At 40.7% G+C, this 27,385-nt stretch overlaps 2 protein-coding genes across 6 annotated transcripts in view; one reads left to right on the forward strand and one right to left on the reverse strand.

Annotated features, from left to right (window-relative positions):
- SLK (STE20 like kinase) overlaps positions 1–24,728 on the reverse strand; it is a 65,758-nt gene extending 41,030 nt beyond the window's left edge. The window contains exons 1-2 of one of the 4 annotated variants that reach the window (XM_073354448.1): positions 24,264–24,728; positions 23,687–23,955 (exon numbers count right to left, since the gene is read on the reverse strand). In XM_073354448.1, the coding sequence (XP_073210549.1) occupies positions 23,687–23,836 (150 nt within the window). In that variant the 5' untranslated portion in view covers positions 23,837–23,955; positions 24,264–24,728. Of the gene's footprint in view, positions 1–23,559; positions 23,665–23,686 lie in introns of those variants that run through there. The other 3 variants (XM_073354449.1, XM_073354450.1, XM_073354451.1) reach the window with 3 other exon arrangements.
- STN1 (STN1 subunit of CST complex) overlaps positions 24,104–27,385 on the forward strand; it is a 67,807-nt gene continuing 64,525 nt past the window's right edge. The window contains exon 1 of one of the 2 annotated variants that reach the window (XM_073354455.1): positions 24,104–24,930. The gene's annotated coding sequence lies outside the window, so the exon portion shown is untranslated. The remainder of the gene's footprint in view (positions 24,931–27,385) is intronic. The other variant, XM_073354453.1, reaches the window with a different exon arrangement.

A 27,385-nucleotide genomic window follows, 5' to 3' on the forward strand; every position in this document is an offset into this window, starting at 1 on the left:
GGTTTACCTCACCAAGTACTGTCTGAAAGACCCACAAAAGCAACACGGAAAACTGACAAAGACCTCAATGCTGCAAACGTATCCTCGCAGAGCAAGCCCCGTGACTACAAATGTGTAGCTGCAGGACTGAAGCCCAATTCTCTTGACAATTGAAGAAAAACCACGAAACTGATTATACACAAAGTGTCATCACAAATGCACAAAAACACCTTGAAAAGATGTTTTTCCTCCAATCTCTTTTAGTTATACTCATTTTAGACATTACTTGTAATACTCACAGCTAAGAATTTTTAAACATGATTTTCAAGTTGAGAATGTTCCTTTAAATCTCAACAATGATTTATTCAATGACTTTGTAAAACGTGTATTAAAACTAAAAGGTAGATCAGTATTTACAAGTATCTACTTAACTCAATTGGGTTTTCTATTGAAAGGAAAAACGGGAAAACACACAAATGTTAGGTTTATAAACGTACACACAAAAACTTGTTTCATTCAATTTGTAAACTGAAATGGTCACTTACTAGTGTACTACTATTAAAAAATAAAATGACTAACATTTCCATACATATGAGCTATAGGGGGAAAAATATCACCAGTAAAATAATAGTCCTAATTATTTTCAAATAGTCTCCCCCCTTTTTTTTTTTCTCGCCACATCAACAAAATCACTTATTTAAGATGGACATTTAGTCAGAGCATATGTATTTCATCAACATTGCAGCAATGCTAGAATATAATTTGAATGTATCAGCTAAGACTACTATATTATGTGGAGGATATGATTTTCTTGACAAGTATGTACTACTTTTATATATCAAGTAGCACTTCCAAAAGTGAACTGTAAAAACAAAACATAAGTCTTGACATTTGCCTTTTTGTTTTTCCACAGTAAGATCAGAACATTCATAGCTGTATGAAGTTATTCTAAAACATAAAACTAATTACTGAGGTAGATATTCTAATATCTGATAACAATGATTAAACCAAGGTATTTTATCATTTGTTTGTATTAGTTACATGTTTTGCAAAAGGAGAAAAAGTCAAATCTTCCTGTACTCTAACTGCACTCAATATACCGTATCATTAATAAATTAATGATAGATAAAACAAATGAAAAGATAAAATAGGTATCTAATTCCACAGTAAAACCAGACTGATATGTTTTCTATGCATAGTAAAGATGAAATATATACTTAATGCAAATGTCTACTTACCCAAAAATTTATTTTCACAGAACGGGCAGAGAATTTATTTTCTTCAGTATCTCCTTGGAGTTCAGAGTCCACAATCTCGAGGGTATGTCTATGCTGCATTTAAACATCATGTTTGGCCTGTGTCAGCTGACTCAGGCTATGGGGCTGTTTAATTGTGGTGTAGACATTCAGGTTTAAGTCCTCAAGGTCACAGAGCCCAGACTCCTGCCGGAGCCGAATGTCTACACTGCAGTTAAACAGCCCAATAGCCTGAGTCTGCTGAATCAGGCCAAACATGAGTGTTTAAATGCAGCACAGACATACCCTCGAGGTTGTGGAGTCTGAACTCCAAGGAGATACTGAAGAAAATAAATTTCTGCCCGTTCTGTGAAAATAAATTTCACTTGAAAGTGAAAACAGGCATTCAGATGGCACTTTTGTACCCAGTATTGCAAAGCATTTCCATGCCAGATATGCTAAACATTTGTATGCCCCTTCATGCTTCGGCCAACATTCCAGGTTTAAGACTCTGAAGTACCTTCCAAAATCTGAGAGGGATGATGTGTGGAACATACTGTCAGAAGTCTTAAAAGAGCAACACTCTGATGCAGAAACTACAGAACCCAAACCAGCAAAAAAGAAAAACAATCATCTGACTCAGATGATGAAAATGAATGTGTGTCCGTTTCCACTGTTTTGGATGGTTATTGAGCAAAAGCTGTCATTAGCATGGAAGCATGTCCTCTAGAAAGATGGTCGAAGCATGAAGGGGGATACAAATGTTTAGCATATCTGGCATGGAAATACCTTGCAACACCAGTTACAACAGAGCCATGTGAATGCCAGTTCTTATTTTCAGGTGATATAACTGAGAAGTAGGCAGCATTATCTCCTATAAATGTAAACAAACTTATTTGTCTTAGTGATTGGATGAAGGAAAAGTATGACTGAGTGGACTTGTAGGCTTTAAAGTTTTACATTATTTTATTTTTGAGTGCATTATGTAAAAAAAAAAACCTACATTTGTAAGTTTCACTTTCACAATAAAGAAATTGTACTACAGTACTTGTATGAGGCGAATTGAAAAATACTATTTTTTTTTTACAATGCAAATATTTGCAATAAAAAACATAAAGTGAGCATTGTAAACGTTGTATTCTGTGTTGTAATTGAAATCAATATATGTGAAAATGTAGAAAACATCCAAAAATATTTAAATGGTATTGAATTAACAACAGTGTGATTAAAATTGCAATTAATTGTGATTTTTAAAATCTTTTTAATTTGTTTGACAGCCGTAGTATTAAGGAAACTAAGTAGTCACAGACAACAGATAAAGTACTGTCATGGTTGAGAAACTGGCTAGCAGAAAACAGAGTGGAATTAAGTCGTCTATTTCCAATATCACAGAAGGATAACAATCAAGAGCCCAGTGATCTGTACTAGGACTGTGATATTTAATACATTAATGTTCTGGAAAGGGTGGTGAACAGTAAGATGGCAAATTTTGATATCTATGTAGAGGGAAAGTGAGTACAGCACAAGTCATTCAATTGGGTTGCTTATATAAAAGAGATACACATGTGTATGTATGTATCTAGCTCAAAGTAAGAGGACTTGTGGGGGGAAGGGGAATTGTTTAATATTTGATACTGTAATTTGAGCTAGATTAAATGATTATGAGGTGATGTGTGAAAAAAGAGGTAGATGGCTAGAGCTGAAAGACTAAATGAAATAAAATACATGACTGTATTAGCACTGCATCCTTCTACCTTGCTAAAGTGAGCAATAGCTAGTTAAGATAACGTATACTTTTCCGTTTACAAAGACATGCTTATGGTAAATTAAGACTAGCAATACTTTACAAAAAGATATTTGATGCAAAACAAACTACTTCATATTGTTAGAAAGCAGTGGTAAAATAAGGTTCCATATTAATAATAAAATATGGCAATCAATACCATGTGGAAATTGGCTTTTGTGGTTTCTTATGAGGCTTGCTATGTACATACTCTTTGTCATCATACTTCGCACTTTATCTTTATTTGCTGAAAAGCTATTTTGTTCAGATAAAAACATACTTATTTCTGAGCTAATGAAGAGGAAGTAGGGTATGTTTTTATCAACTTGCAAAAGAAAAAAAGGTATTGCTGAAATGTCTTTGTTTCCTAAAAAGTGTTAGAAACTGATTAATAATTCTCTTTACAATATTAAATCAACTAGTTTTGGGAGAAATTGAAGGTTAGAGTATTACAAGAAGTAAAACATTAAGCAAATTTTAATTGATTCTGAGGGTATTGCTGAGTTGCTCCCTTCTACAAACCTTTAGCAAATTTTAAAAAATTTGATTTTTAAATGTAAACCAATTGTAAACAAATGGAAAATTGCACAGAAATTAAAGAAAATTATATGATATATTTAAGCTAGTGTTTCACAGATCTTCTACAGTTTATGAATAAAGATGTAAACATAAATATTTCTCCCCAATTCTATGCTGATGTTCATTTAACAAGAGGTACAAAATTAGATTAAAAATATATTAAAAGCTAAGACTTCCAGTAATTATGAAGTTTGATTTTGTCTTTTGATTCTTTTATGAAGCTTACACTGAATCTCAATTAGTTTGTGAAAGTGCCAAATCTCACAAGAGAAAGAGGGTTGATATGAGCCAGCACTTGGACGATGGATCTCTGAGGAACACCTACTGCTGTAAAAATGACATTCAGGATTCAGCAGATGGACTCTTCACTCAGATTCAAAGGAAAACCACTACCCTAGCATGGTTTTAGGAGCAATATGATGCTTAAGATGTGGTCTTTCAAATGAGATGGACCCATGAATTGTATCCATTAAAGATTCCCATGTGATTATTCATAACTGTATGGGTGTTAACCCTGGAATACTGACAAAATTACAAATTGGCTTACCTAAATTACTCTAATATGTTCTGTAGTGTTGTGGTGTAGTATACTGTTATACACCTACTGTATTTCATTTATAATGTAGCCACACTCCAGTGGTATATACAATAATTGCTGTGGCAGCTTGTATCAGTTCATAAAGTACATTGGAATCATTTGAAATAAACATTAAATATAAAACATAAAACCCTCTGGAAAGCTTTATGCACAAAATGTGCAAGGAGGAAATGGTTGCCATTATGCAAAATTTGCAGCTATATTAAATTAGAGATTTTATCTGTATGTTTATGAATGGCAGAAACATGACTGATGTCCTTCCTCGGATATAACTGCAGTGTTATAATAGTTTTAAGTACTATCTGAAGCTAGTTCTGGAGTTTTGTATCTTTTGTAACTAACTTGTTATAATTATTAAGGGGGAGGAGCTACTATTATTAAACTGTTTATTATAGCTTTTCCATAAAAACTCCTTTATTGCTGAGTGGGTTAACGGTGAATTCAGTACTGAGGAAGACCAAGCATCCTCATAATGAACTACGCCTTACTGATATGAGCAACTAACACAAGTGTTTCATACTAGTGTATGAAATGCTAATAATGTTGCAAAAATGTTCATTTTACAAGAATTATAATGACTTTTACATTACCATTTTGCTTAAAACTGCCTATCCTCAATCCTGGCAACAGCCAGGAGGCTCCAGTGTGGAGGGAATATTTTTTCCCTTTCATCAGGCAGAAGCTCATTATTATTTTCCTCATCCTTCCTCCCCAGTTCCTTCTGTTACACTCACTGAGTCTTATTTTTGTTAGACTGAAAGCTCATTGAGGCACGGACTGTCTTGTTTGGTATTTCCACTTTCACATCAATCTCAGGACAATCCTCTTTCTTTGCAACTGGCTAAGTAGGGTACACCTCTCCCCAAGGCATTTCAGCTGTATTTCACAGTTTCTCAACGTCTGTAGTATCCTGACACAAGTAGGTTTAGCATCATGAGTTGTAGGCCTCTTGTCAATGTTTCATTCTCTGAATAGAGGTTAATGTAGCATATTTAAAAAGCAGAGGAAAGCTAGTCTGAAATGAAAGAAGCCACAGGATATATGCTTGGAATAATCCCCCAAGTAACATTTGTGAGTGGCCTTGTGTCTCTTTACTCAAGAAACTACTGAAAACCCACCGCTCTGAGAAGGTGTTCTTGCTCTAATGGCTACACTCCATTCCACATTAATTACATCTTGTTTAATTCTGTTTTTCTTGGTTTGTGCCTTTAAATTATAAGGCGAAGATTTTCAAAAGTGACTAGTGATTTGAGTGCCGAAACGGAGGCTCTATGAAAAGGGTCTGGTTTACACTGAGTTAATTATAATCAAGAACTCATCTATTCCACAGAATCTGAAGTGAAGATCTAAGGTAAGCCTCCATGGTTTCTGAGCCCATAGACTGGAAAGTCACCAGCAATATAACTAAAATTTAAAAATGTAGAGTTTTATTGAATTAAATATGAAAATGGGTAATAACCAGTACAGCTGCTCATATTTTAAATTAAATGATCTTTTCAATATGCAGCAAATTTCTATACTATCAACAAAACTCCAGCAACACAGGTATCAGGCAAAGCTGGAAATTTAGCTAGTTAGCTGGAAGACATAGGAGGAAGTTTAAGATGTTAGAAAAGTTATATTAGCATAGACACCTGGGTCAGGGTGTGGAAAAAACCCACCCCGACCAATGTAGCTAAGCTGACATAACCCCCTCTGCAGACTCACCTATGTTGACTGAAAGAGGGCTTCCATTGACATAGCTAACCTTGTTTGGGGAGGTGATGCTCCTACACCAACAGAAAAACCCCTCTGTCAGTGTAGTACTCCTGGGTGAATTCTGCACCACTGGCCATGTGCATATTTTAATTTTTTTGCGCAGAAAAAAAGCTTCTGCTGAAAAGTTGCTGCACTTCTGCCTTTTGCCCACCAGAGGGTGCTGTGGTAATAGAACACAGCAGGACTCCCAGCCAGCTTGGGAAGAGAAAGAGCCTGCAGAGCATTCTTCCCAGCGCCTGTGAGGCCAGGTCAGGAGACGGGAGCTATGGGGAGAAAGACAGCCTAGGTTGCTGGTGGGAAGGGGGTCAGACTGGGGCTCATAAGGACTAGTGGTAGAGGACAGATGGGGAAGGGGCTGAATGGGAGTGGAGGAACAGGGCCACATGGTGATGAGATGCAGAGCTACATAGGGACAGAGTGTGTTTGAGTGGCAGCACAGAGACACATGTTGACAGGGGGTGCAAGGACACAGGGGGACGAGGGGAGTGGGTATCTGAGTGGGGGTGGAGGGACACAAGTGCCTGACTGAATAGGAGAGGCTGGGGACAGCCAGGTCTGCATGGGGAAAGCTCCCTAACAGTCCTCCCCTCTCCCCTACCAAAAAAACACGCCCATTCCATACTTTTCCCACCCATACCCAACAACCCTCCAGGCTCCTTCCCAGAAATTATTTCCCTCTCCCTCAGCTCCTCTATTACCCCTGATTCCCCCCAGCCTTTGCACTGCTTCTGGGGGGTGCAGGAAATATGATTCTGTATTGTAGTTTAAATGAATTATTACTCAGAATTCTGTATTAATATGCCTAGTAAGGAATCTATTTGTCAAAAAACAATTGTTGTCTGTATTGTTACAGACATACTTACTGATAGGTATTTTGAAATAAATGACCAAAAATAATTGAAACTGGTGTGATTACATTGTGTTATTTTAACAAATAAAATATGCAGAATTTGAAAATACTGTGTGCAGAATTTTTAATTTTTTGGCCCAGAATTCCCCCAGGAGTAGTGAAGGCTGCATCAACACTAGAGGGCAATGCTGACACAGTTATCCTGGCATAGTGTCTTTAGGGCAGCTTACCCCCTTAAAATGGATATTTTTGCTAAACTTATCACTAGGGAAACAGTTAAGTGTTGACATTTAAATGGTCATTAAATTTCAGAATTACCACTCTACTGAGATAAATGAGAAGTTCACATCTCTGAGCTGTTTCAGGCTACAGTATTTATAGACTTAGGGGATAATTTTCACAAGGAAAAAAAAGATATATTCTTAAATCACGTTAGCTAATACATGGTAACCAACAAGCGGTAAAATCCTAGCGAAGGCAAGTCAGTTTGCTGTTTTCACACAAGTTAGCAGGCTGAGGTAAACCCTAGGCTTTCCTCATAGTCTTTACCTCGACCGGCTAGGAGCAGGCCTAGGTTTACCTCAAACAGCTAAGGCCTCGTCCCCACTACAGTTTTGTTAACGCAAGTTACATCAATGATCAAAAACTGGCATAATTACATCACTTGTGCATATTCACACAACGCTCCTGTCGGCAAAGTGTGATCACAGTTGGTGTTCTAGCATCGAGAGCATAGTGCACTGTGGGTAGCTATCCCACTGTGCTATTTGCTACCTTCTGCAGCTAGGTGTTGTGGGAAGGCAAAGTGGATCACAGTGCATCATGGGTGTGTGCTCAACGTCCCATGATGCAGTTTTTTTCCATCCCATCACTACATGGGCTTCCAACTGTGTTTCACTGCATTTTTCAATGGCCCCTGTTCACCTGAAGCCTGCCATTTCTGTCTGAATGGATGGATCCTGCACTGCTCTCTACTGTTGTGGTCACTGTTATGAACACATCGTGGCTGGTCATGCAGTGTATCATGAGCACCCAATCTGAACAGGTATCAGAAGTGCCTGACCTGCTGTGTGCCATGGAACGAAACAACACCAGTTTACTTTTGGCATTCACAGAGCAGCTGACACGATGACTGTTGCTTCTGGGCTCGCGAAACAAGCACTGAATGGTGGGATCACATCGTTATGCAGGTCTGGGATGACAAACAGTGGTTGCAGAACTTTTGAATGCAGAAAGCCACCTTCCAGGACCTGTGTGTGGAACTCTTCCCAGCACTGCAACACAAGGACACCAAAATGGTGGACAGGAGCATGCAATTGCTGTGTGGAAGCTGGAAACTCCAGACTGCTACCGGTCACTCATGAATCAGTTTGGAGTCAGGAAGTCCATCATTGGGGTTGCATTAACACAGAGTGCAGGGCCATTACTTGCATTCTGCTATGAAGTACTGACACTCTTGGAAACATGAGATAACGGATGACTTTGCAGCAATGGGATTCCCTAACTTGTTCCTCCTCAATTGCTTTCTTATCTGGTGGAGGCGCTCCACCAGCATGTAGGGGGTTCCCCTGAAGGCTACATCTGCAGACGCACAAGAAACAATAAACAGAAGCATGATTTCAATGCTGTGCATGCATTAACATCATTGTAATAAAATGCACCTCTTTTTAAATATGAATCAGTTTCTCATGGTCTTTTGGCAAGCGCACAGCTCAGCGAACGTCCTAAATATGGGGAATTCAACCTGGGCTGGCGGGATGCATGCTGAAGATGGGGCAAACTGCCTAGGTGTTTTTTTTAAGGGGATCTCTGCAGACAACTAGGGACAATATTGTAAATTCTGCCACCATCTTCCACCGATGGGGGTCACTGAAGGCAACCTCTCTCTCCTGAGGGTAAGCAAGGATGCATGCGTACATCTCTTGCATGCTTGCAGCTCAGCCCGAGTCCCTTTGCTGCTTGCCAATTTGCACAGGAAAGTTTCCTACAACGGGAGAAGGAACAAAGCAGCTCTGCCAAGGAACCTTCAGCAGAGGATTGGTGAGTACCTCCAGGAAAGTTTCCTAGAGATCTCTCTGGAAGATTCCTGTGAAATCTTGGTGTGCCGCACAGAGGAATGTGTGGCACACGCAAACACAGCTAGTCTTGTAAATTTCTATCCCTTTCCCCATTTCTAGAATATACAGAGCAAAGGACAGCTCTACTTTAGATAACCTCAGATAACCAAGCAGCATCAACTCAAAAAGATCACTTACCAAAGCTCCCTTTTCCTGCATCATGCGCACCAGAGACGGACTGCTGGGGCTGGTTAGACCCCCCGAGTGGAAAAGAGATCCTGACTCGCTGCACCACTGGACAACCCTGCTGTGTGCTCCACATCCTCCTCCAACTCTACCTCTTCATCCATAACTTTGTCCTTGGGGTTGATTCTGCTGTCCACTGTCTCTAGTTACACCGAAGAATCTACGGGGCTCTTGAGGGTGGAGGTGGGGTCACCACCAAGGAGGACGCCTAGCTCCTTATAGAAGCAGCAGGTCTTCAGCACAGCACCAGAGCAACCGTTTGACTCCACTGCCTTCTGGTATGCCTGCCTCAGCTCATTTATCTTCACATGGCACTGATGCATGTCCCATTTGTAGCCTGTCTTCGACACGCCATGAGAAGTCTGACCATAGGTATTGAAGTTCCTATGGCTGGAGCACAGCTGGGACTGCATCCAACAACTCAGATGTGCTCCAAGCAGGAGAGTATTTGCTGCATGACACTGCCATGGTCAGATGGGAAGATGCTATGTTTGCTGCCCACACCAAGCAAACAGGAAGTTGAATTTCAAAAATTCCCAGGCCTTTAAAGGGGGAAGGGCGGATGGCTGTGCTCCTGAGTGCAGGGCAGCGGAGTTCAAACTGCTGACAAGAGCAATCAGGGCGGGCATTGTGGGACACCTCCTGGAGGCCATTTACAGCGACATAATCAAACAATGTCTAGAGTGACACTTTTTCTACCTAACTTTGCTGCAAAAAGCTCTACACCTCTCATTGAGGTGGTTTTATTTTGTTGGCAAAGCAGGAGAATTTTGTCAGCGGAAGGAGCATTGTAGTGTGTACACCTGCACTGTTTCGGTGAAGAAAGCTGACTTTCATCAACAAAACTCTGTAGAGTAGACATGGCCTTACTTGGGTGAAAACTGCAAACTGATTCGTCTTCACTAGGATTTTACCTTGTGTTGGCTACCATATATTAGCGAACTTGTATAAAAAATTAGAAGTATTTTTTTTAAAAGAAAGCTTTGATTCTGGAACATAATTCTGTGCTCAGAGTATCATGAGACATGTGGGACCCAGCAAGAATAAATTATCTAATGCACAGTCCAAGTTTTATCAAGCTTACTGTATCCTGGCCAAAGCTAAAGCTCTTTTCCTCACTGGACTGCTTGCAAGAGGGAGAGTCAAGGGCTTGGCTGAATATTTCTCAAGACAAGACCCAGTCCTTTAACCGTTAAGTTTTTGGACTCTTTGTAAAGAACAATTTGACATTTTGCTTTTCTCAACCAAGAAAGAACTGCTCATCTGTTGCTTAAGAATAAGAATGAAATAAAAGGAGAAATGTTGGCAGTTGCAACTGCCTTCATTATTAAGCTGTAAGAAAACTAGGCGGATTAAAAAAATAGTCATTACAGAAAAGCAACTGTTAATCCCTGCCCTACTTGAAACAGACTTGTCACTGGAGTAATTTAATAGCTCTAGACTGGTGGATCCTACGCAGTAATGCAATTGATTTTTGACTACACTTGCTCTTTGCTGTTGTTTTGAAACTTTGCATTAGCTTAATTTAAACAAAATTGAGGTTTTTAATGAAATAAACAAAACGTACACCAGATCATGTTATTTCAAGATTGAATTCCATTTACTTTAAACTGTCTCATTCAGTTTAACGCACTTTAGATTTCAGAATAGACAACACCAACTGCATAAAATATTGTCTTGTCTTTCTTTAAAATGGTAATCTTTTTAGGTGTGGGGCCATGACTTCTTCTGCATTTAAAAAGGGATTGGGATATTTTGCACACTACTGTCAAGTTAATCAACTTGGTTTGGTTAATGTATCATAGCACAATGTTTTAATTTCACTCACTTCACATTCTTCTTGACAGGCAAACTACTAGACTCACCAAAAGTAAACTGACATCATCATGATGTATGAGGCCGGTAAAGTGCCATCCTGTAGCCAGATTTTGTGTGGAACTAGGTTTGAATAAGATTTGTTTCAAACAGTGGTTATAAAATTGGAAAGGACAACAATGGGCTTTTAAAATATAACCAAGGATCCTAAGGGAAGCAGCTTTGATCTATCCAGATCCTCCTGAATAACTGTTCTCAAAACTGTGTTTTATATAAATATACATGTATTTATACATATCAGCAACATGGAATGTGAAAAACTGTCAGGCTCAACACGTAAACATACATCAGGAAATTTTAAAGTTGAATGCTCAACCTTAATGCTGCAACTTTGTGTCTACGTGTTTAGAGTTCATTATATAATAATATTTTTCCAACAGAGCATAATATATTGTACAGGTAAAACTGCACATGTACAGCATCTTGCAATTTACCATTCTTCAGTACTCATCCTTGTATGTTTCTGGTTTATGTAAATTTTCTAATATATGCATTTTGTCAGTATGGGTGACTACATGTTCAATATTAGTTATCCCTTGGAGACAAATTTCTAAACAGTAATTTGTTAGTGCAGTACCTCAAGCTGTTGCTCAATACAAATGAAGTCTACTTTTTCACTTGTATTTCATGATTCCTTGTTTTACTGAGCCTTGTCTAGTTAAGTTTTATGGCAGGTCAGAATACAAGTAACACTAAATATTTTCAGCATATATTGGATTTTCTTTCTTTTAAAAATTCTTAAATATTTGAGTGGAAATAGATACACTTGTACACACTATGGATTTAAATGTTAAACATTTATATTTATACCAATAAAATGAATATCAGGTTTTTCTGTAAAACATCCCAAAACTGTGTGCAAGTTTCACAAGTATTAAATATTTAACTGTATAAATTACCATAGGGAGCTATTACAACATGTATTAATGAAGCAGCACTGATAATCTAATCACAGAAAGAATTTGGGGTTTAGAATTAAATTACAATGCTTTGTATACTAACACATTTTCACTTACTCTGTGCTATACTTCACTCTTTAGTAAGTTAGATCTAAGTATGGTTTACCATGTAATATTCAAACAGTACAATATCATGAACTGGCCTACACAAAGTTGTACCTCCTACTGGAAGATGGTAAGTGTACTTAAGTGGTTGTGCGAAATGCGACAGACTGTCGAAAGACAAGCACAAAGGCAAGTAAAGATATGTATATAACTAATGTTGGTATTTCTTCACATAACTGTGCAACCTGACATTAGCATATACATTTTGTTGTTTTTAAGGCAAAATACTAAAAAGGTGATACTTCAGGCTCCAGGGCTTTAAAAAAAATGAGCGTAAATTCTTTGAGTCAGGAATGATTTGGTTATATGCTATAAGCCACCCTTGATCAAGGCTGCAGAAAGACAAATGTCACTGGACAAGAATGCCCTTTACAGGACCCAGGGTTTCCCAAAACACGTATCATAGGCTATGACTCATTTCCTGCTTGAATCACTTAAGGCCTTTTGATTCCTATACTGTCACTGCATTGAGTAGCTAGGGTTAGTTGATAAGACACAAAATTCCTTTTAACAACAAGAAGTCCAAAAATATATATTTAAACAGTCCCCTAATCAAGACTTTAGTTCCACACAGACTTGAGAACAGTTAAGCCTTGTTTACCTAAGAAATGTTCATGACTTGTGTGCCATAGTTAACATTCCACCAATGGTGGAACCTCTGGTGTAAATAGGGGAAAAGTTCTTCTACTATCATGCTCTGAGCAGGGTTAAAGACACTGGTAAAAAGGTCTGAATCTTGACCTTGTCTATACCAGTACTGATGATGCACTGTTTGGAATAATATGTATGAAAGTCTTCAACACAGAAACATCTTTAAAATTTACACTCCGATTGTTCCACAGACTGACCCAGGGCAATGCCTCAGAGCTCAGATGCCCTACTGTAGACCTCTATTCAGGCTTTTAAAAGGCAAGTGGATCACCTGATTTCAGGTTTTTGGGAACTGTTGCATTTCCACTCATATCCCTTTCATGAAAAGTGCTATATAAAAGAGATAACTAGTAGTCTTATTTCCTTAACTTCAGATGCATCTAACTGAAGATTCAGCTTCTCCTCAGGCATTCCACCTCCTTGGATAGGGGTAGAAATGAAACCAGAGTGGGAAGGAAGACAGACAAAAGGAAAAGTCTTGGATGAACAGAACTCTCCCCCCCACATCAGGAACTTCATCCTCAGTTCCCTAACCAAAGAAGAGTGGCAAAAAGTTTTCTTTTGCGCCACTTAAATAATCCAAAACAAATATACACATATAGCATTCTCTCAAGTATGATTTTCATAATTTAGTCAAATGTAAAACAATTTCATCTAGAATGTGTGTGTATTGCTCCTCTGAGGACTATTTGCATACCAAAGATGCAACTCTAAAATTGCAGCCACTTTAAATGTAAGGCCTGTTAAAAAGCAAGCAAATAAAGATTTTTTACAGCCTTTTCTCCCTCAGAAGTGGATGAACATCCAAGAAAATACAACTTCATAAATAGAGCATGAAAAATGTAATGTTTAAACATTGTTGAAAGTTATGACAGTTTGAAAATAGGACTTTATTATGGAAACCGTTGTACAACCTTAAATGGTTGCATCTGTCCTACTATATAAAGTATATACAAACAATCTGGAGAATAAAAATGTCAGTAATAGTTCAAGATGTTACAGATAGATTGTTAACTATAATAGACTATGCATAGATTTCTGGACCTTAAAAATTAGAAATGTTGTAAGTATAGGTGATACAGAGTACTAGAAAACCCTTCAGAAATTAAAGTAAGGGTTTCTTATTTCAAATAAGGTACTTAACTAGAGTGGCAGAACAATTTATATAGCTGAGCTCACGTTTTGGAAAAGATGACTGCCTGGTAAAGGAAAGGGAGTGATCATGAACATATTCTATATTTATCCTCTGTGCCCTTGTGTGCTCACTGCATTCAAGAGTAAAATGTAGACAACACATTATTCATATAATCAGGACCCATAGTGCAAAACTCTCATACACCAAATGACTTATAAGAATATACATAAAATGATGGGGCATTAAACAACTTGTGCTATCCATCTTGCTTATTTAAAACATTTAATTGGTGTGGGTATGATGAAGAGAAACCTTTTACAATGAATAAAGATGACCATCTTCAGTAGGGATCCATTAAAAATATAAATCGTAAAATTCTCAAACAATAGTTTACTGATTGTAGGTAAGTTTTTTCTGCTCTATCCATTCCTTCTCAAAACCACAAAGTGATGGAGGCAACAAGGAAGCATACACAGTTATGTGCAACAAGACTGTTTCTTACTGTTTAATCATGAGAAAGACTGCCTTATTCTTACCTGATACTCTCATGTTCTTTAATAAAATCATTTACAATAGTGTGAAAAATAAAGTTAACACTCTTACTCCATACTTCTTGGTGCCCTGCAACATTAAGGATAGTTTTGACTTTGAGCAGCTGACCAAGCTGATCAGTGAGACTAAAAAAATCCTTTGTTTTCTATACATGGTAAGCTTTCAGCTTTGTTTCAAAAGTCATATCCAGAAGACAAACTCTTTAGGCTTGTTTAACATAATGATGAGGTATACTTAGGAGGTAGAGAATAAATAAAGAATTTGAGTTTGTAAGTGTTTTAATTAAATAACAGTAAACAATGCAGTTATTTGAAGAATTCATGTTACATCTGAGTAAAAGTAAACTGAAGTGTGGTCTACATCTAAAACATAGATCAACCTAGATATGTTGCCCAAAAGTGTGAAAAATTCACACCCATGAGACACAAGCTGAAACAAGAAGCTGGCAGCATTATCTCCCATAAATGTAAACAAACTTGTTTGTTTGAGCGATGGGCTGAACAAGAAGTAGGACTGAGTGGATCTGTAGGCTCTAAAGTGATTGTACTACAGTAATTGTATTAGGTGAATTGAAAAATACTATTTTTTATACAAAACACTTGCACTGTAAAAAACAAAAATATAAAGTGAGCAGTGTACACTTTATATTCTTTGTGATAACTGAAATCAATATATTTCAAAAGGTAGAAAATATCCAAACCTATTTAAATAAATGGTATTTTATCATTGTTTAACAGTGTGATTTATCACACTATTAATTTTTTTAATCGCTTGACAGCCTTAGTAAAGACATAAGATTTCACTGTATAATATAACCAAGACATGTTCCAACACGTTCTGGAGGTCAGTCACAAATAAGGTCCCCAGAGACAAAAGGCTAGCCAAATGCCTCAGCCAGGTGTCAACAAGACCAAATAGACCACCACCTGGCCACTCCTCGGCAGGAGAGATGGTGCAGGTTAAAAAAAAAGAAATCTACATTTTGACAAAGAAGCAGTTTAAGGTTTCTGGCCACACTGACTTTGTCTCCTGAACATCAGGTGGAGATGATTCTTGTGAAAGAGAAAGGGCTATAAAAAGAGAGGGCAGATGGCCCAAATCATCTCTCCCTAGCTCTCTGCCCACAGCATCATCAACACCTGAAGAACAAGAGAAGCAGCACTGGACTGGAAGAGAGATCCTGACTGAAAGAGGTTGTCAGTAAGACTGCTGGAACATGTGGTGAGAGAGATCTTTGCTTTATATTCATTTAGCTTAAGTTAGGTGTTGGTTATAAAGAAATAAAAGGTAAAATGCAGCTAAGTCTGAATTATATACCTCATTACTTGTAGTCACTTAAAAGCTATCTTTCTGTAGTTAATAGTTGTTTTGTTGTTTTATCTATCTACACCAATACATTTGGGTTGAAGTGTCTGGGAAATTCCATTTGGGATAACAAGATTTTTGCATATCATTTTCTATTAATAAATAACTGACTTTATATGAACTTATATTGTCCAGGAGGGTGCTCTGCAATACAAGATGCACACTTCTGGGGGGAAGTTTAGGACTGGAAGTTTGCTGGTGTTGTCCTGCAGTGCAATTCATGGGTGGCTGGCTACAGCAGGGAGTGATTTACATGCCAGAGACAGTGTGAGAGCAGACCAGAAGTGATTGCTCTCATAACAAAGTAGTGTAAAAGGCACCCCAGGTTGTGGAATTGACGGGACACAGTTGTCTATCAGTCCAGATTGTACCCTAGGCAATGACACAGTGTCACCCTGCAAAGAGCAACTGGGCTGGTGAGAGCCAGCATGAAACCTTATGCTTGTGGGCTTGCTACTGATATCCAGGATCTGAACTATATCTGCACTGCATAAAGATCCCCACCGAAGGTTACAGGGCAGCCAGTGACAGAATCCGTTGCTAGTCTCGGTGGACCGCAAAACATCATAACATGTATAAAGGCATAAAAGTGCTTTTGCTGGTATAGCTTATTTTGCTTGGGGAAACAGTATAAGCTATACCATCAAAAGTACTTTTTGCCAATATAAGCTGCATCTATATTAGGTGGGTTTCCCAGTATAACTGTACCAGCAAACATTTTCTAGTGTAGATTAGGTTTAGTAGAAAATTTGGAAAAATTGGAGACTGTGGCTGTTCTGGACAACTTTCTCTCTCTTTCAACCCAAAAAGCAATGGTAGAGAGAAGAATGGGCTTTGTTAGGCCAAGGAAATTTCATCACTTTGTATACCTATGCTATGTCAGCAAAAATGCCAAGTCAAAAATGAAGTTGAGAAACTCTTGTTGCCTTCATATAGAGCAAAACAGGATTCGGATTTTCTGAATTCTGATAAGAAAACAGTACAGGTCCTGTAAATATCTAACATGAGCTAAAGTTTTGTCACCCTAGACCTGGGACAATAACTGGACAAAACAAGAAGCACGAACATTTTTGAAGAACTAAAATATTTGCAAGACAATTTTTTCTGATGAATAATTGTATACGGAAATAGGATCCTGCACTTAGACCAAGAGATTGTAGGGAGCAGACTTATTGGCAGAGCTTTCTCTAGAGGCGCCTGGGTGGAAAACACTGCCTAGATGTTAGGAAAGTTCATATCCTTCTGTAAGTTAATGAAGTTTTAAGCAATTTTCTTCTCATAAGCCAAGATGGCAGATTAAACTGGAAGTGGGTCCTGGCCACTTCTGATTGATTCAGAGGGCTAAGTGGGGCATTCTTGCAGTTAAATTAGTCATGCATACTCGTAAAATACAGGATCCTTAACAGTGAATTTTAGGAGTATAGCAAGACCAACCCATGAACAACGTTATGTACACCAAAGGCTTGTTTACCCATAATCCGAACACCAAATTAAATAAATCAGTTTAGAAAGTGATTTGATGAAACCTGTTATGCGGTAGCTCCTAATTTCAGTTTGAGTTCCTTATATCGATTTAGTTTAAATCAGTTAGTCATTGAATTAAATAAATATATGGCCTTTTAATCTGAAACAAGAGAGACCACATAAGGGGTTTCACCAGTTTAACCAAATCACTTTCTAAACCAATTTACCTTGTAGCTACAACTGTGAGTAGACCATCCCTCAGAATGATTTTCCAAAGAGTCAGACCTTGACCAAATCAAAGAATTTGCGTCAGAGCTATTTTTTTTCCTTTAAAATATATATATATATATATTTTCACTGAGGGCCATTCTCCCTGAAAAATTTCAAATATATAAAAACAATAGGGAAAGTTTTTTCCCCTCCACTCTCTTCATACTCAGAAGTAACTTAATTGCTTTTGTTCAAACTCCCTCAACAATTAACCCCCCAGCACACAGCAAACCAGGGGAAAAAATTCTGCCTAAAAAGTGGAAGTTTTGAGTGACTGAAAACTAACTAGAATGAAAAGCCTTATCCAACCTTAACCATCCCTATGAGAAAGGCCAGCAGCAATCTCCAGTTATGTAGCCTCTCCGATCTAGCTGGGAGAGATTTGCAGTGGGAATATTAGTTTTTAATTGACTATTGAGAAGTTTTACCTAACTAGTATGAAAGATATTTCTAAATGTTATTTAGAAGTTCCGTAAGTTAATGAACCTGAATGCATGGATAGCCCATTTCAACCCGCCAGGGCTAAGACAACATGAGCAGATCAGTACAAGTGCTTCCAGTACCAGAAAATTTTACTATTTATTGAACTGGGATAACTCTTGTTACTATATTCCAATGACATGGCTGTTTTATTGCAAACTTCAAAAGGCCTCTGCCAGTTATGATCCTGTTTTTCTTTTTAGTGCACTTTGAGACCCGGTTCTCAATTGGAATAAGATCATCATCATCATATTTGGGAAAAATCCTCTTGAAATTGAGTGGAAGATAGAAGGCCACCTTGTAGAACAAGTCTCTGCTTTTACTTATTTAGGGAAAAAGTTTCATCATCTGGGCCATTCGTCACATTATCATAAAAACTTAAAACAAAAGGCCCTTAGTTCTGCTCAAGGGGTGTGCTCTGTTCTACCTGCTTGCATGGGGGAACAGAGTTTCCCCAGTGCCAAGAATTTTTAATGCTGAAATAATAAGGCAGATACTCTGCGTGGTCAAAGTTTGCTTTAGAGGCCAAGTTTCAGCCTTAGCGATCATTCAAATAATTTTCTGAGGAAACTTTATTCCTTCATTTTCTCACCCCCTCCGCCTTGTTTTTATGTGCCACGGTACGTGTTTTTTAGTAGAACTGTACATAGTAGAGCTTGTACTGCTTTTCTTAAATTTTGGTTGAAGATCTGTACTTTTCCAGATTATAGATTGCCCCATTTTGCCTTCAAGAGATGGAAGGAACAACCTGTGTATTGTTTCCATGGTATAAGACACTCCAATTTATTATAGCTAGCTTGAGTTTTTCTATTACTCAGCTATTGTCAATATATTTTAATCAGCATCATCAACTACTCCAACAGTGAAAGATATTACCTCAAAAAGAAGATCTGGCTGTGATTCATAAGTCTAAGTTTGCCTTTGGGTTCTCTACTTTGAAGATGGTCACGTTTTTATTTTAATGAGTTATCAAATCCTCATTTAATCAAGATTCCAAACCATGGAAATTGCTATCCTTAGAGGCAGATATGAACAAGTTCCTTCACATCTTTATTTTTGCCTAGGTAAATCTAGAGTGTTGGAAGACCTACTTCATTATTTTTGAACTGCAGAATTTTTCAGCTTCAGAGAGCACAGTGGATTTTACCTCTTTTGTATTCTTTTTTTTTTTTTTACATCATTTAAAAAGATAATGTTTTAAGTATTTTCTCAATCCCTGGTAGTAGTTACATCAGTGGCAATTTTTGCTCTTTTAGCATTGCACCAAAGAAGAGTTTTTATGCGTTCTGATTGACATTTTAATTACATGAATGTTTCTGTTTTACATTGTGTATGTTTAACATTTTGTATGTGCAAAAGACATGTCATATGCAATCTAATAAAACTGAATTGAACTGGAATCATAAATGATTAGAAAGAGAAAAAGAACCCTACCATTAGCAGAAAAAAAATGTAACCCACAAATTAGATATCCAAAAGACTTCAACTACATTTTGTTAGGTTAATATATCCTGTATTAAATAAATTTATATTAATAAAATCAATCCAGTCATAATTTCATATGACCAATAGTAACAAATATGTTAAACTTTTTTCTTGTAGGGGGTACTTAAGCATATTTTGTCAACCGAAAATGAATTATGACAACTTAAAAGATGTTTCTAAATGTAAGCTATAGCAAGTAAGCAACCCGGTCTTTGAGTTGCATTAAATACACAAGAAACACTAAATCTGATTTGTTTAGTGCTCTATTATAAATCTGCTGAAAAACTGAGAATACGCACTTTCACACAAAGGTTCCTAGGGTCTTAACAGTTACATAAAAAGATGTTTTAGTCTACTTAAATCCAGTTCAGAGAAAACTGGGCTGTGGAAGTAGTATGTTATTTCCCTTAAGCTTCTGACATTATGGTATCCATGAAAATTATGTTCACTCCAGGAATAAAAAACTACTATAAGAAGACACTTCTGAGTACTCTTCACTGCTTTTATGCAAAATAACAAATGTGGCTTGATTTAGATTCACTGGGTAAAAGGCTTTAAGAGACAGGATCTACTTAATTAACATGGTTTGGCTGCTAGTTTCAGAATGGAATTGTGACTGAACAGCTCTATTTGCCCCACCCCCTTTTGGATGCCAGATAAAGCTCTAATCACTTTTCAACAGATTTATTTATACTTGCTTTGTAATTTAACCATTTACTGGTATTCAAGATGTAGTTAATATATATATACACACACACACACTACTAAAGCATGTTAATGACATTAGCAAAGCCTGGCATGCTCAAAAAGATTATTTGGAGGCGAGGGGAGCGGAGAGGAGTAGTTTTTCCAAAATGTGTTGGCATGAATTCATTGCTTTATAAATCACTAAATACAAATTGTCTTTAAAAGGCAACAGTTCTGTTTTATTGAAATAATTCAACATCCTTCCAATAATTTTAGTCAAATATGTATCCTGGCAGTTTCTAAACAGAAACGCATATGTCAAGGAGTTAAGATTGTGATGTACTCTAACACTTGGAACTAAGAAGTTTCTGTGCAACAGCCTCAGTGAACAAGCTGCAATACATATAGGATGTGTAGTTTAGATATCTCCCTCTCAAACTATAAATAGAAACAAGTGGAACTCCTCAGAAAATAAGAGCAATCCTACTCATAGATATCTGCCACTTTCCATTTTTTAAAATTGAATAGTTTTAAGTAGTGTTAAAATATGTGAAAATTGACAGATTTTTGCATTCAACTAAAAAAGTTTGAGAGCGCACAAGTAACAAGACTGTGGAATTCCAAGTGTCATTCTGAATACTATAATCTAAATACCAAGATTCTCTAAAAATATTTTTAGTTTGAAAATTGTGAACAACTTCAGCATTTAAAAGTTTTGTTTTCTGAATGCAGAGACATCATCAAATTAGAAGTCACACTTTCTGCTGAAAAATGTGTACTTACTGTGGGGGGAGGAGGAGGGAGCGAAATCTCTTTTATTAGGTTTACTTCCTTCACATGCAAAATGCACAGTTTCACTGTTCTGTTGGTCAATTGCACTTTCTGCCTCATGCACTAGTATGACAACGTCACTGGTGGTGCTCTCAGAGGAGCTCACTACATGATTTTACCCAGATCCTGCAGATAGTGTGTTTGTCACTAGCGGCTGAAACTGAAGAGGAGGCATGTGTGGGCACATGGAAAGGATGTGCCAGAGAACCGTTTAGTGGTGTTGCTCTGGGGCCTGCCCACTCTCCCCTGCTGGAAAGACCATTATAATAATCAGAAGAAAATTTAAAAAAAAAACACTTATGAAGTTTCAAAAAAAAATTTGAGTCCATACATGCTATTTATGAGGGTGCTCTGCTATATCAGATTTGACTGAGATTTTCAAAACAATCTAAAGGATTTAGATACACATCATCCATTCATTTTCTTGGAAGATGTACCAATCCCCTATACCGATTTGAAAATCTCAACTTTGCTTTAAAAAAATAAAATCAAGTTCTGTGTTCCTTTAACAGGATGTTGTTTACATACAAGAGTCCTGAAAACCAGACTCTGGAATTAGAACAAGTTTTCTGACTTTGGCTATATCTTACACTACGGACTATGTTGGCAAAACTTACGTTGCTCAGGTGTGTAAATATTACACCCGCCTGAGTGACATAAGCGCTTGTATGCACAGTGCCATGTTAGTGGGAGAGCTTCTCCCATCGACATACCTTCTGCCACTTGCGGAGGTGAGTTTTTATGCTGATGGGGGAAGCTCTTCAACAGATGCGCTGCAGCGGCACAGCAGTCTCGGTACAGCTACAGCACAGCAGCGCTGTACCTAGACATGGCCCTAGCGAAAAGGAAGGCATGCAAGAGATGCTACTTACAAAAACATTAATGGAAAGTGTTATTCCCTTTAACAATTTGGAAAAGAAACATAAGAAAATGCAAAATTACTTCTGTCCAGAATAGCTGCTATTTGCTGGAGGATAAGGAATCCTTATAAGCCAGTGGTTCTCAACCACGATGCAGGGCCGCCTGGGGGTCCGTGAGCAGGTTTCAGGGGTCCGCCAAGCAGGGCTGGCATTAGACTTGCTGGGTCCCAGGGCAGAAAGCCAAAGCCCCACTCCCAGGGGCTAAAGCCCAGGGCTCCAAGCTCCACCACCCAGGGCTGAAGCCAAAGCCTGAGCAACTTAGCTTCGCAGGGCCCCCTGTGGCAAAGGGCCCAATGCAACTGCCCTGCTTGCTACCCCCTAACCCTGGCTTTTATATGCAGAAAAACAGTTGTTGTGGCACAGGTGGGCTGTGGTGGGGACGACGACACACAACTCAAAAAGAAAAAGATTGAGAACCCCTGGTGTAAATGATCTTGTAGTCCCACTGAAATGCAGTATTTTAAACATGAAAACTTCTTGACTGAAACAACTAGTTACTTTCCAGCAACAATGCATCTGGTATCCTTTTTTCTACACTCTATCCCTATCCCATGAACCTGCTCAAGATATCACCTTCCTGCACCATGTCTGTTCCCTAATGAGCTTGAGGATGCTGTTCTCTCCTCGCCACCGAGAAACATCGAACATAAGAATGGTCTGACCAAGTATGGCCAAAGGTCCATCCAGCCCAGTATCCAGTCTGCAGACAGTGGCCAATGCCAGGTGCCCCAGAGGGAGTGAACCTAACAGGTAATGATCAAGTGATCTCTCTCCTGCCATCCATCTCCACCTTCTGACAAACAGAGGGTAGGGACACCATTCCTTACCCATCCTGGCTAATAGGTTAAGTCCTTTAATGACTATCTAGTTCTCTTTTAAACCCTGTTATAGTCCTAGCCTTCACAACCTCCTCAGGCAAGGAGTTCCACAGGAACATGCCTGTCATGCACTCCATAAAACAAACTAGAGGCATTGACACCCTGTGTGAAACCCAAAGCCAGCAGAGAAGACTGTTTGAAGGCATGAGTTTATTTCTTGCCATTTATCTGATAGCGTCTTTATGAAACAAATTTAAAACTATTACAATGTAGGTTTCTTCTGTGAAGGTTCATCTAGTAAGTAGCCTATAAAAATATAGCTTATATTGCTATATTTCAACATTTTATATCAAGTCATTGAAACAAGTTAGGACAACCAACACACACATCCTTAAAAAAGGAAAACCTGGATAGCCCTGGGGCATTTAATTCAATCTGATGAGAGAACAAGGTATTTTATTAAGGCAAATGGACTCATTAAAAATATCACAAGATCAGCACTCAAGCCACTATAAGAGACATTTAAGTCTATTTTACTTTTAAGTGTGATATTTTACAAAAAAGTAGCTAAGGAAAGAAAATTGAGCTTATGCTTGACTAGAGAAGCCTATCCCTTGATAGATTAAAAGCCAGACTGAACAAAACACTGGAAGGAAAAAAAAAATGCAGGAGCAGGGAACAACTCAGCAGTGGCAGGCTGGAGGAGAGGGCGGGACCATGACCTAATAGGACTTTCCCATCTCCAGTTTCTATAATTCTTTGTGATGATCAGGATTTTCAGGTAGCCCAGTGCTGTCAATGTTTTAGCTGTGTGACTGGGCACATCATAACCTATTTGCCTCAGTTTCCCAAAGTGTAAAATAGGCAAAATACTTACCTATGTTAGAAAGATGCTTTGAGATGCTCAGACGACAGGCCTTATGGAAAGGCAAGCTTGCGATGCACTTATTCCAAGAAACTATACCATATGAGACTTAGCTGCCACTTCTCAAGTTTTCTCTTACCTTGAACACTTTACCAAAAGCACCATCTCCCAGCTCGCCTATAATCTCCCAGAACTCCTCCGGATTCAAGTCTCTCTTGACGTGCTCATATTGTTTCTTTTTCTTCTCGCCACCGAGCTTAAAGATTTTACGAAAGTTAAAGAAAGACATTTTTTCCTCCCTTAAAAAAAAAAAAAAACGGTTCCCAAAAAAAACTGAAAGAAAACCGCAGAGGGTGGGAACAGCAGCAGCAGCAGCAGCGTCTCACGATGTGTCTGTCACTCCACCTTCTGCAAGGGAAAAGCTAAGCAGTGTCTTGGCAAGTGTGCTGTCCCGCACGCGCGCCCCCCCCCCCCACGCCGCCGCCCGTGGAAAGCCCCCGGCCCGGGGGTGCTCCGCTGAGGCAGGGCGTGGGGTGAGTTCGCCCCCCGCCCTCGGTGCTTAGAGGGCTGGGTTATTTCCCCGAATCGCTATTCGACAACAGCCGGCTGCGTGGCCGCCACACCGGCGGCAAGCGCCCGGCTCCCTGCTCGCCCCGGGGACGGTGGCTTCAGCGTCCAAGGCTGAGCGGGGACGAAGCACGAACTTCCTCACTCACATCGTCGGTGGAGGCTCCGAGCCCGCTGGAGACGGCGGGCGGTAGCCGGCACCTGGGGCCGCCTCTCCCCGGGGTGGGAGTCACCTCCTCTCGCGGAGGGGCGCGGGGTCCCCCTGCGGCCCCGGAGGAGGGGGCTGTCCGGTCCCCCTAGTCACACAGGGGAGGGCGGCAGGGTCCCAGCGGCAGGAGACGGCGTCTCCCCGCTTCCTCCTCACAGGCGCGGAGCCCAGGCGGCCGATCTCCCTCCGGGCGGCCACCGGCGTCTCCTCGCTCAGGGCCGGCTGGGGGGGGAGGGGCGGAGCGTCAGGCTCCTCCAGCCGCGGCGGCGGCGGCCTCCTTCTTCCCCCTCAGTCAGTCACTTAGTCACTCGCGCGCGCGCCTCTAGCCCCCGTCTCCGGACCCGTCTCCGGCGCCGCGCTCGCCCGGCCGGGCCTCACCTCTCTAGCGCCCCCCTCCCCCTTCCGCCGACTTTCCCCCTTTGGCGCATGCGCGCGGACAGCCGAGCCCGGAGACGTTTTCCCCCTCCTCTCACGCTCCCTGGCCGGCTGGAGAAAAGGGCGGGGTTAGAGGACCAGCTTAAACGGCCGAACGGGCGGTAACGGCCTCTTCCACGTGATCCCGGAGAGCCCGCGAGGGGCCAATGGGAGCGCGCTGAGCTCTCAGGCGGGTAAGATGGTGGGTTTTTTTTCTCGGGGGGGGGGTGTGGTTTTTTTCCTGACTGTCCTGGGGGAGGGTGTACTCCTCTTTCCTGACCGTGCCCCCCCCCAACTAGGGGGGAGACTCTCCCCTTTCCTGACCGTGCCCCCCCCCAACTAGGGGGGAGGGGGAGACTCTCCCCTTTCCTGACCGTGCCCCCCCCCCAACTAGGGGGGAGGGGAAGACTCTCCCCTTTCCTGACCGTGCCCCCCCCCCAACTAGGGGGGAGGGGAAGACTCTCCCCTTTCCTGACCGTGCCCCCCCCCAACTAGGGGGGAGGGGGAGACTCTCCCCTTTCCTGACCGTGCCCCCCCCCAACTAGGGGGAAGACTCTCCCCTTTCCTGACCGTGCCCCCCCCCAACTAGGGGGAAGACTCTCCCCTTTCCTGACCGTGCCCCCCCCCAACTAGGGGGAAGACTCTCCCCTTTCCTGACCGTGCCCCCCCCCAACTAGGGGGAAGACTCTCCCCTTTCCTGACCGTGCCCCCCCCCAACTAGGGGGAAGACTCTCCCCTTTCCTGACCGTGCCCCCCCCAACTAGGGGGGAGACTCTCCCCTTTCCTGACCGTGCCCCCCCCCAACTAGGGGGGAGGGGGAGACTCTCCCCTTTCCTGACCGTGCCCCCCCCCCAACTAGGGGGGAGGGGGAGACTCTCCCCTTTCCTGACCGTGCCCCCCCCCAACTAGGGGGGAGGGGGAGACTCTCCCCTTTCCTGACCGTGCCCCCCCAGTTGGCCCCTCCCTGACAGCCACGTGGGTAGGGGACGGGAGTTCCCTTTCCTCCCAGCTCCTTGCCTGGTAGGTTGAGGCAGGGTGTGGGTGGGTTCACCTCCATCCCCTGAGGGAGGGCACACGCTGTGATGGGAGAGTAGGGGGTTGTAAGTTTTGTGGGGCTGTTTAGCTGGAGCGGGGGGTTGTGCCAGAAGCTCTGGCCCTGTACTTTGTTTCTGAAGCAGAGGGGTTTCTAGACTAGCACTTGGTGCATTGGGGTCTCAGCAAGGTGTGATGTCATTGCGTCCTATGGGTTTGGCACCTTACGGGGTTTAAGTAATGGACTAGACTTGCTTTTTCTGCTCCCCCACTCGCTGCATCAGGGATCCTGTTGTAATGCTACTATTTTTTATATGCCACAAAAAGTGTCAGGTGCTTCACACACAAAGAAGATAGGCTGGCTGTCCTGAAGGGCTTACCATTCAAACAGACAACTCCTGAACCAGTGGGTCTCAAACTATTGTATTGGTGACCCCTTTCACACAGCAAGCCTCTGAGTGCACCCCCCCCCCCAAATTAAAAACACTTTTTATATATTTAACACCATTATAAATGGTGGAGGCAAAGCGGGGTTTGGGGTGGAGGCTGACCCCCCCCATGTAAAACTGTGTGACCCCCTGAGGGGCCCTGACCCCCAGTTTTAGAACCCCTGTCCCAGACAATGGGTAGGATGCAAGGGGAGGCAGGATGGACTTGGGCTGAGACACTGGATTGGGACTTGAGAGAGCTGGATTCCCTCCTCTGCCTCCCACCTCGGTCACTTCCTGTGTGCCATTGGGCAAACTGTGTAGCATTTTTCAGAGTAGCAGCCGTGTTAGTCTGTATCCGCAAAAAGAAAAGGAGTACTTGTGGCACCTTAGAGACTAACAAATTTATTTGAGCATAAGCTTTCGTGAGCTACAGCTCATTTCATCAGATGCATTTGATTCTCAGATGGGCCAAGCACCTCTAGTTGCTATTGGCTTAGATTGGGCATTCTGGATACTCAGGACCTCCAAAAATCAGACCCTTCATCTGTCTGTGCCTCAGTTCTCAGTCTAAAATGGGGAAGATGATGCATTCCTATCTCACGGGGTGGGCGTAGGGGATGAATATAAATTCATGCATGTCCATGAGGTACAGTACTAAGATATTACAGTGATTATATTAGTTTATAACCACTTAGGGCTTGTCTACACTTGAAATACTTCAGTGGCGCAGCTGCTATAGTGCTTCAGTGTAGACACTATCTATGCTGACGAGAGGGATTCTCCTGTCGGTGTAAGTAATCCTACTCCCTGAGAGGCGGTAGCTAGGTTGATGGAAGAATTCACAGGGGTATAAGCTGGCCATTCAGGGATGTGGATTTTTCATACCTCTGAGCTATTTAGCTAACCCGACCTAATTTTATAGTGTAGACCAGGCCTCAGATAGAAAAGCAGCTTGAGCAGTACTGTCAACAACTTCTTGTTAGTTACGGTTTTGTTTTGTTTTTTGTCTCTCATCTGTTTTATTCTCTACTATGGGAAGGGCTAAGACTTATAATACACTTGAAAGAAGTATTATTTAAGGAGGTTCTTAGAAAATGATAACGTGGTGGGGCACATTAGGAAGAAGATTTCATGGAATAAGGTACAACTAATATGGGAGAAGGGCATAGTGACGACTGGGGAAGTG

The sequence above is a fragment of the Lepidochelys kempii genome, chromosome 7 (genome assembly GCF_965140265.1).
Source record: "Lepidochelys kempii isolate rLepKem1 chromosome 7, rLepKem1.hap2, whole genome shotgun sequence".
Classification (NCBI taxonomy): domain Eukaryota; kingdom Metazoa; phylum Chordata; order Testudines; family Cheloniidae; genus Lepidochelys; species Lepidochelys kempii.